This window comes from Arvicola amphibius, chromosome 11 (genome assembly GCF_903992535.2).
Source record: "Arvicola amphibius chromosome 11, mArvAmp1.2, whole genome shotgun sequence".
NCBI classification, from domain to species: Eukaryota; Metazoa; Chordata; class Mammalia; order Rodentia; family Cricetidae; genus Arvicola; species Arvicola amphibius.
The window spans coordinates 102,592,925-102,603,128 of NC_052057.2; the positions used below are offsets into that span (position 1 = coordinate 102,592,925).

Here is a 10,204-nt window from a genome sequence, read left to right on the forward strand (position 1 = left end):
TATGTTGTCTTGGAAGAAATAATTCAGTTGAGGCAAATGATGGTTCTTGTATAATTTCCAAAATTTGAATGCCTTATTTCTGTCGTTCAGAAATCTTGTGAACTTTGTTAATCGTACTAGGTACTGCTATGCGTTTTGTGTTAAGATAAAGCTCATTTGACATATAGTTTTACTAGCTGCAAGGTCCAGGAATTATGTCATCAATGTCCTGTAGAGGAAAATCATGGCTGGGATACAGCATGACTAAGAAACATAAATGAAAACAGCCACCTACACAAAGGAGCAAATACTCTGTATAAACTTACTTTATAACAGCCATTCTCAATTTTTAAGTCACACAAAGTTTTTGACCTAAGACCCAACACACACTATTATTAAAACTTTAATTTATTACAGCAATGGAGTAAAGTCTCAATTATTTTCCAAAAGTTGTATCTCTTTAAGGCTCCATCAACACAAACCCACTGGGATCAACTTGTCTGTAGTGAACATTCAGAGATAAACTACATCTAAACCACAATACATACAGTCTGTTCTGCATTGCTGGTGGAAATGCAAGCTGATACAGCCCCTTTGGATGTCAGTGTGACGATTTCTCAGAAAATTAGGAAACAAACTTTCCTCAAGACCCAGTAATACCACTTTTGGGTATATATCCAAAGGATGCTCAATTGTGCCACAAGGACATGTGCGCAACTATGTTCATAGCAGCTTTGTTTGTCATAGCAGAACCTGGAAACAACCTAAATGTCCCTCGACTGAAGAATGATAAGGAAAATGTGGTACATTTACACAATGGAGTACTATACAGCAGAAAAAAATGAATGTCATCTTGAATTTTGCAGGAAATTGGATGGAGCTAGAAAACACCATTTTGAGTGAAGTAACCCAGACCCAGAAAGACAATTATCACATGCACTCACTAATGAGTGGTTTTTAAACAGAAAACAAAGAAAACCAGGCTACAAATCACAACCCCAGAGAACATAGACAACAATGAGGACCCTACGAGAGACACACATAGATTTAACTTACATGGGAAGTAGAAAAAGACAAAATCTCCTGAGTAAATTGGGAGAGGGTTGAAGGGGAGAGAAGAGACAGAGAGGGGGAGCAGAGAAAATGTAGAGCTCAATAAAAATCAACTTTAAAAAGTCCATTCTTCATACTCTTGAGGCCCTTTTTCTTTCCTGGGTAGTTACATAAAATTATAAATCTTTGTCGATACACGTTTGCAGATAGAAAAATTATAAACTGCTTCCGCAGTGGTTAAGATGAACAATTTTGTTTTCAAAATGCCTAGGTAAACTACTTGATCTGAAATTCAGCCAAAAATCTTCCTTCATGATTCAGGTTAATAATGGAGATAACATGAGGAACTATATTATGTTCTGAATTATATGACCTGTTAGATAAATCAACTGTGTTCAGTTTTTTATCATTTTACAGAAATTGACTAGAAACTATCTCTAGGTTTGTCTAACTTAATAAGTTCAATGAAACTTATAACAGTTATAATGTTTGCCTTTCATGGATCATACAATAAAATTAAAAAGAAATTTTCTTGTAAGGGTGAAAATATGAACTGAACATTTGTAATCTAAAAACAAATGATCCAGGTTAAAGTGGCTACTGCAGATTCTTAGACTCAGAAATACAATATTTTGACATTCACACTGCAACACATTTTTTTAATTTGACACATATTTGCACTCAGAGAATAATCTTCAAACAAATGAAACAGATGTATATTAATATCAGATTGGAAAGGCGCAGTTGGAAAATATTCTCGGGTACTTGTTAAATCAATTCTCCCAAAGGCAAAATATTCTATTCTCGCATTGCCATTTACAACACTGCTTTCCTCTACATGACACAGTGAAAATTGTAGATGTGTCATATTCTTGTATGCACCACTGAAGTTATTTCATTGACATAATTAATGTTTTTAAGCAAAAATATCTTTGTAAGAGGAAGGAAATATTGGAATAAATTAAATTTGCAGCTAAGAAAAATGGAAAGCAAGCAAGCTTCTAGGTATATTATTGAGATGATTAACTAAATCATGTGATAAATCATATAATATATAAACACATATCATCAGTAATAAATCATCTACTTAATAGCATATACAACTTGTAGGCCATAATAGAACTGCAGTATAAATGATTAAGAGAATTAAGGAAAATATAAAAATGTATATCTATGTTTTATTTTCCTAGATTGTGCTTTAGCATATGTGAACTTTTATTGTTGTGCAAAATTAAAAAGATTTATTAATGGTTTCCTAAAATAAAGTCTACCAATTGTAAAAATTTTCCTGTCATGCTTTGTATAAATGTTCCTTGAATGTTTAGGTGTTGATTTAATAATCCACAGGGTGGTATTATCAGTATGTGGTGCATAGTAGGAGACTGTTATGCAATTAAATGTTTCTGAAGAAGTCTTGGGACTCCAGTTTCTCTCTTCTCTCCTCTCTCCCTTCTCCCTTCACTTCCTTCATCTCATCTTCTCCTCTGCACTCCTCTCTCTCTCTCTCTTTCTCTCTCTCTTTCTCTCTCTCTCTCTTTCTCTCTCTTTCTTCTTTCTCTCTCTCTCTGCTTCCTGGAAATGATGAGAGCAGTTTGCCTCATCACATACACCTCAAACTGCTGTGACATTTCCTGCTCAGTATGATGGTAAGTGATGTTAAGGCCCAAAACAACGATTGCACAAAACATTTCCAAAGGACTATCAGTTCTTCTACATACATGTCTATTGGTTCTTAGAATAGACTCAACCTAAATCCATTATCAAGTGAACATTAGTTAAATAAAAGGAGAATATATAAAATGAATAGTTATTTACTCATAAAGTGAAAGAAAAACTGTAAGATTAAGAAAAAAATGAAAAGAATTGGAAAGAGGAGCAATAAGCCAGATTCAGAAATTCGAACATCTCATGATTTCTATCAAATGTCTGCAGATGTTTCATTACATTTGCAATTTTTAAGTATTATGTTTTTTCTATGATTTGCATTTAGTTATATAGATGGATGTGAGTATGTGCACTCAGGTGTGTGTGCTCACAAAAGCCAAGAGAGGATGTCATATTTCTTGGAGCTGGGATTATAGGAATTTGTGACAAACCCAACATGGGTGCTAGGAACTGAACAAATTCCTCTGCAAGAACAGCAAATACTTGTAAATTCTGAGTCATCTCTTCAGTCCCAGTCTGTAGCTTCACACATGTTTTTCAAGTTGAGTCTATATCAGATTTAGAAGGCAAAATGAAATGTAAAGTTAGGCAAAGATTTAACACAAGGTAAATGAATGTAAATGAGTTGGGGTTATAATAAATTGTCAGAGCTAAATACTGAAGTTTATATTTCTGTTCAATGTCTTAATAAGGTCCAACATGGTGGCAGCTGCTTTTTTCAGCACTCGTAAGGATGGAGGATACAGTGAGTTTGAAGTCAACCTGGTCTACATTGGGAGTTCGAGAACAGCCAGGACTACACTGAGAGATCTTGACTCAAGCCACCAAACCGAAGCCCAAACATATTAATAAAGTAGAAGTATTACAACTTAAGTATATATTAGAACGTGACTGTGATTTGTAAGCTTACTCAGTACAGATAAGTGACAGGAAACATTAATCTTAGAATTTTAGATGTCAGAAAACCAAAGCAGAAGGAACTCTTGCCCTTGCCCTTAAATCACAGGGTTCTAGTTCTCTTTATGACATCACCTTTCCACATAACCAAACTTAGGCCCTGGCAAGTCACAAGTGGGAGAAATGTCTATACCAAGATTGTAAGTCTTCATATTATATTATCTTTGCTCTAAAGTGATGCTTATCATGTTGTTACTAAGCCAATCATAAACATGGGAGAAGTTTTAATAAGGACCTCACTCATGTGCAATAGTGTTAGCTACTCCGATGTAAGATGTTTTTGTTCTACTTCAGTAAAGAGACTTGGACTTTTGTTTCTTTTTTCTAGAAGTCTTAATTTTATGTCACAAATTATTTGGAGATTATCAAATAACATAGTGAATTACTGTTAACTAGGGGCTTATCATCTCGCTGTGAGCCACTTACAAATTTCTGTCTAAATAAGTTAGGAAAAAAACTAGATAGATTGAAAGATAGAAAGATGGATAGATAGATAGACAGATAGATAGATAGATGATAGATAGATAGATAGATAGATAGATCCAGTACCTTTAAATTATTTTAAATTGTTGAAGAAAACCTGAAGGTGAGATGAAAGAATGAACTTCTAGAATATAAAGGGAAGACAGGCCTTTTTAAACATTTAAAAATTCTTGTAAATTGCAGATGATCTATTCTGTATAAATGTGAATATCAAAGAAACTTTCCCGTGGGCCCCAGTGTCTGCTTCTTTGGAATATATTGTTGCTTAAAGAAGAGTCTGAAAATGCTCTGCATGCGTTTGTCATAAATATGTCTAAGTTTTGATAGATCTGGATATATAAAACTAAGCAGTTTTCTGGAAAATAGCAAGCTATCCTGGAACGCATTCTGTAGACCAGACTAGCATCAAAGTTAGACATCTCCTGCCTCTACCTCCCTTGTCTGGATATTGTATCACATCAATAGGGAAAGCATATAAGACAAGCTCTATAGTATTAATCACTACCGTTCTACACCTACTTCTCTGACATCAACCATTCTTTTATCTTTGAGATCATCTGTTCCTTGACTTTCTATGCTACCTTAGTTTCCAAATGCAATACTCTTGAATTCTCTTTCTTGTTTTCACATCTCTGTAAAGTACAGGATAATGTATTTGTTGGAGATACTTCCAAACATTTGATGTGGCATTTAATTTTATGAACAACCCTATTGGTGGAACTTTTGGGGGGTATACTGCATTTCCATATTTATTTGTATAAATAAATTAAAGTTTTTATTCTCTGTTTCTTTATTAATATACTGACTATTCAACAAAGATATTTTCTCATCTGTTAATAAAGGCAAGGAAATAGAATCAGCCTAGGTGTGCATCCAAAGATAGATTGTGAAATTATGGTATACAGAGTGGAATTTTATTCAGTGATGGAGAAATGACACTAAAAGTTTGTAGGGAAATAGATGAAACTGAAAAATGTTTTAGTAAATTAAGTAATCTGGTGTGTGTATGTATGTGTGTGTGTGTGTGTGTGTGTCTGTGTGTCTGTGTGTGTGTAAGATACATAGAGTGAGAAAGGGAGGGAGAGATGAATTTCTGGGGGACAGTATCAACTAAATCTAAGTATGTGTGAAAATACCAACTAATAAATTGAAAACTGAGATACTAGGTTTACATAAGTATATAATTAATACTCAGATTAAGTCAGATCAACAAAAGATATCTTTTCGTTACATAGTAGAACATTATAGGACAATCATACTAATGCATATTACCATTGATCTTTGTTTAAACAAATAAAAAAAGTTAATAAAATATTCTTTCCTTCTAACAAATATTCCCTATGATTAAATCAGGTAAGTTAGAAGTTATTAATGAAAATATGTTTACAAAATACCTTATTAATTTTTTTATTTTTCTAGATTATGTACACAATGTAATTCTTTGTCAATACTTAGAGTGCACAATCCTGACACATACTTATATTATTTAATGACCTAGATTTTGTTAAATTATGACAAGATATTATTTTATCTAGTTAAACATGGGTTATAAAGTGATATCTTAGCTAAATGTCAGTTCCAAGAGGAGTTGTCCTATGAGTTAGAAAAATAACTTGGTCAGTCTTTTACAAATTAATTTAAAAAGACTCTAAAATTTGGATGTGTCAAGAAGGTAGGTAAGCATATATATATATATCTTTCTCTCACACATACATATTCTTCTCATCCTCACTTAGTTTTTTTGTTAAGGTTGGAGAAATTTGTTCATCCCTACTCTTCCGTAGATGAAATCAACTTGCACAATAAGGAGAATTCAATAATTGTCTAATAGGTGGTGATTTTTTACATACAGTAATGATCATTTGATATATGATACTTGTCTAAAAAATTTTAAATTTTCTCTTTTATTGTAATAGCCTGAAGGTAACATATGGACCATATGATAATTATATTCCAGGTAAGATGAAGTTCAATATTTATTTTTGAATGCAAGACTTTTATTTTTAAATATTTTTCCTTTCTACTGAGAATGAATTATTTTCACTTTTTCTGATTACAGTTTTCCTTCCTTCTACTCCTCTTAGTTCCTCTCCTCCACTCCCCCACAGCAGGATCTAGTCCCTTTCTGTCTCTCACTAGAAAAATCAGGCTTCTAAGAGATAAATATAAAACTTAACAAAATAAAATCTAGTAACAAGACAAAACCCACCACATCCAAGTTGGATAAGGTGTATCAGCAAATCAAAAGAGCCCAAAATAAGCCCAAGCGTTAGAGACCCACCCACTCATTCCCACAGTCAGGAGTCCCATTAAAATCTCTAAACTACAAGTGGAATATACAGGCAAGGACCTGGTGCAGACCTGTGCAGGCCTTGTGATAGCTGATTTAGTCTCTGTGAGTTCATATGACCTTTGTGAATATGGATTTGATATCTTGGTGACCTCTATCCCTTCTGACTTTTCCACTTCATTTTACATGGGTTTTCTGAGTCCTGAGGAGAGGAAGTTGACGCACACATCCCATTTAGAACTATGTGTTTCTCTCTCTCTCTCTCTCTCTCTCTCTCTCTCTCTCTCTCTCTCTCTCTCTCTCTCTCTCTCTCTCTCTCTCTCTCTCTCTGTGTGTGTGTGTGTGTGTGTGTGCATCTTTGTATTTGTTTCCGTCTGTGTGAGGAAGCTTCTCTGATGATGGCTGAACAAGGCACTGATCTATGAGTTTAGCAGATTATCATTAAGAATCATTTTATTACTGTTTTTCTTCCTTTTCTTTTAATAATATTTGGTTTCATCTTAGCTCTTTGGGCTATCTAGTCTCTGGATCTTAGTCACCAAGCAAAGTTGGGTATGGGTTCTATTTCTGGGACTGGGCCACTCAGATATTAGATCATTTATCCTACAAGCTTTGCCTGATTAATTTTAGACATATGTTTATTATCTTCAGTTTAAAGTCATATGAGCTGCTGTGGTCTCTAATTAATACACTATGTTTATTTGCCAAAGAACCTTTCTCATGGGCACAGGGAACACATTTCACATAGGTACATATTGTATAGATATGCTTTTAAATTTTCTTAAATACTTTCATTTTAGAAATAATATAACATGGGGTCTTGAATTTGAAAAGCAATGAAGAAATTGAATGAAGTCTTTTAGCCCAGAATCTTTTACTGAATTCCAGGTGGTTTATATTTAGCTCATATCAGTACTAGAAAAGAAAGATCTGTTTAATATTGAATAGCTTCTAGTAGCACCTTGTTTTCTCTCTTCAATTAAACTTCAATATGACATTCATTCTGTCCATTTGAGCACTGATCCCAATGTCCTTTGGAAAGTAGCAAGTCTTTTCTCTCAAATTTGAATATTTCATGTGCACTACGACAGCGATGGTGTTCTGCATTGACCTCAGGTGTCACTAAAGCCCCCGGATAATTCCTATTGCTATTTCTGGTAAAATCAATGTCTCAGTCCCATCTTGTATTCGTTTACCATTTTTCTTTATTAAACTAATCTTCTATATCAGCATATCTTTTTAGTATATTACATGTCCTCTTACAGCTGAGGAAGGGAATGTCAACTGATAGGATTTTAAATCTGTAAATTCAAGCACGTATTTTCTGCATATGTTATGTAACCAATATACTAAGTTCTTTGGTGGCTACAGAAGAATTTACCACATTATCTTTCTGATCTAGATTATATTCAAAGCAAAAGAACATATGGCTGGAATCTAAACAGGAAGAGACAGCAATATTGAAATGGGAGCAGTGATACTCTTTTTCCTCCTTTATGTTATAGGCCACACTGATTTCATTATGGGAACTTTATATAGTTACTCATCAAATTTGTTATTTATTTTAAATTTTCTCTGTGTAGAAAATAAAAGTTTCTCATTTTGATCACTGAAAACTTTAAACTATCAAATAAATGAAGCTATAATTTGCATCATTTATTTATTTGTATGGTATATGCACTCAGGGTCACTTCAGTTCAGACAAGATTTTATTTATAGCAAAGCATATGTTGTCTTTCTTATTTTAGTCAGTGAATTAAGCAAAAAATCATGGAATCAGCAATACTTTTCCCTGGCATTCCCCAAACCACCAAGACCAGGAAAGAAACGGAGATCACTACCTTCCCAGTTACGTAACAATACAGCTCCTGTGAGTATATGAAAATATCATGTATATACTAATAACTACTTCTTAGGAACAATAATCTTGCATAGTCATAAATACATTGCTAACTGCCCTGTGTGGGTAAGGGCGAACAGGAGGCTTCTCATGGTGGACATATTTTACATAATTGCCACCTCTCTTTCATTACTGTTCATAGCTTATTGTATGCTAACTTCTCATTCACTACTTGCACCTGTAATATGTTGTTTACAGAGTAAAAAAAAAAAGGCAAGATACTTTAATTCACAATTAGTATGAATAGCTAGGGAATGTTCCCCAGATAGAAACCCTCACAATAGAGTCGTGATAGCCTCTCCAAAGAATGAAGAGAGGTTGTGATGTGTTATGCATCACTGGAGGTCTCTAACAAATTTTAATGTTAAATCTCAAAGAAAAATTGTGGTTCCTCTAACTTGAAAGCAGACCACAGGTAGGGACATAATTGCTCATTACTTTAAATTATAATGAAATTCAAAATGGAATAGACTTTAGAATCCCTAATTAATCCACTGTTTTTCAAAACAGATTTTGAAAATATTCAAAAATATACTCAAAAATATTTTCATTTGAAATTAAAATATGTATTTGGTATTTTACTGCTAAAGGCTATATAACATTTTTTTCTTATTATTCTTACCAATATTGAGGTAATTGATGAACAAAAATTAGGAATTCACAGACCACCATTATGGATGAACCGTTCTCTGATGAGAATTTCTGAGAGACCATCCGTTTATTTAGCTGCCAGGAAGGGTCTTCCACCGAAACCATCTCGTTCTGGCAAGGGGGAGTCTAAAGTAGCAGGCCCACCCAAGACTTCATCTTCAGAGAAAACAAAGAAAGAAGAGAAAGTGAAAAAAGGTGAACCTGAAGCGAAAGAGAAGACGGTGTTAAAGAAAACCAAAGAAGAAAGTTCCAAACAAGTTGATAAGAAAACTTCAAAGGATAAGGTGTCAGCTTCAGAATCTGAAGGTGAAAAGGCTGGTAAAAAGAAAGAAGCCAAAAAAGGTAAGAAGGAACCAAAGGATAAAGGATCAGTCTCAGAATCTGAAGGTGAAAAAGCTGGTGAGAAGAAAGAGGCCAAAAAAGGTAAAAAGGGGACAAAGGATAAACTGTTACTCTCAGAGTCTGAAGGTGAAAAACCTGGTGGGAAGAAAGACTCCAAGAAAGGTAAAAAGGAACCGAAGGATAAAGGGTCAGTGTCAGAATCTGAAGCTGAAAAGGCTAGTGAGAAGAAAGATGCCAAAAAAGATAAAAAAGGGACAAAGGAAAAGGAGAAAGCAGCCTCAGAACCTGAAAGTGAAAAACCTGGTGGGAAGAAAGAAGCCAAAAAAGGTAAGAAGGAGTCCAAGAGTTCCAAGGATACACCTGCAGATTCAGAAGCTGACAAGCCTGGTGAAAAGAAAGGAAACAAAGTTACTAAAAAGTCTTCAAAGATCAAAGATACAGCTTTAGATTCTGAAAGTGAGAAGGGAGATTTAAAGAAAGACGGCAAGAAAGAAGGCAAGAAGAAGGAAAATAAAAAGGAGAAGAAGGCAGGAGATTCAAAGGAGGATGGTAAGAAAGACAAAAAAGACAAGAAGAAAGACAAGAAAGACTCTGCAGGTGATTCCCCTGATTCAAAGAAGGAGGACAAGAAGGCAAAGAAAGAGAAGAAGGGAAAGTAGGTCTTGGATGAGAACTCAAACTGTACATAGAACTCCAAAGGATATTCAGTGAACCAACCTCAGTAGTCTTAGAATGAGCCCATGAGACAGAAGAAGAGTGCATTAAGTTAATCAAATAAGTTTTAGAGAAGACCCAATGTGAAATGAAAATATAACCAGTGTTAGAAAAACAAAAGGACTAAGAAAAATACATAGGATTCATTGAACGACGTGGAAGATACCTAT

At 34.2% G+C, this 10,204-nt stretch overlaps 1 protein-coding gene across 1 annotated transcript; it reads left to right on the forward strand.

The window, feature by feature from the left end:
* Positions 1 to 3,777: 3,777 nt before the first annotated feature.
* Cylc2 (cylicin 2) lies at positions 3,778 to 9,979 on the forward strand. The gene is made up of 4 exons (XM_038347082.1): positions 3,778 to 3,794; positions 6,054 to 6,094; positions 8,176 to 8,297; positions 8,960 to 9,979. The coding sequence occupies exons 1-4, from the start codon at positions 3,778 to 3,780 to the stop codon at positions 9,977 to 9,979; spliced, it is 1,200 nt and encodes a 399-aa protein (XP_038203010.1).
* Positions 9,980 to 10,204: the final 225 nt, after the last annotated feature.

What these genes read in the sequence shown, in the direction of transcription:
- Cylc2 (XM_038347082.1), top strand. An exon ending in ATATGATAATTATATTCCAG is followed by an intron (nt 6,095 to 8,175) that starts GTAAGATGAAGT and finishes TTCTTATTTTAG; the next exon opens with TCAGTGAATTAAGCAAAAAA. An exon ending in TACGTAACAATACAGCTCCT is followed by an intron (nt 8,298 to 8,959) that starts GTGAGTATATGA and finishes ACCAATATTGAG; the next exon opens with GTAATTGATGAACAAAAATT.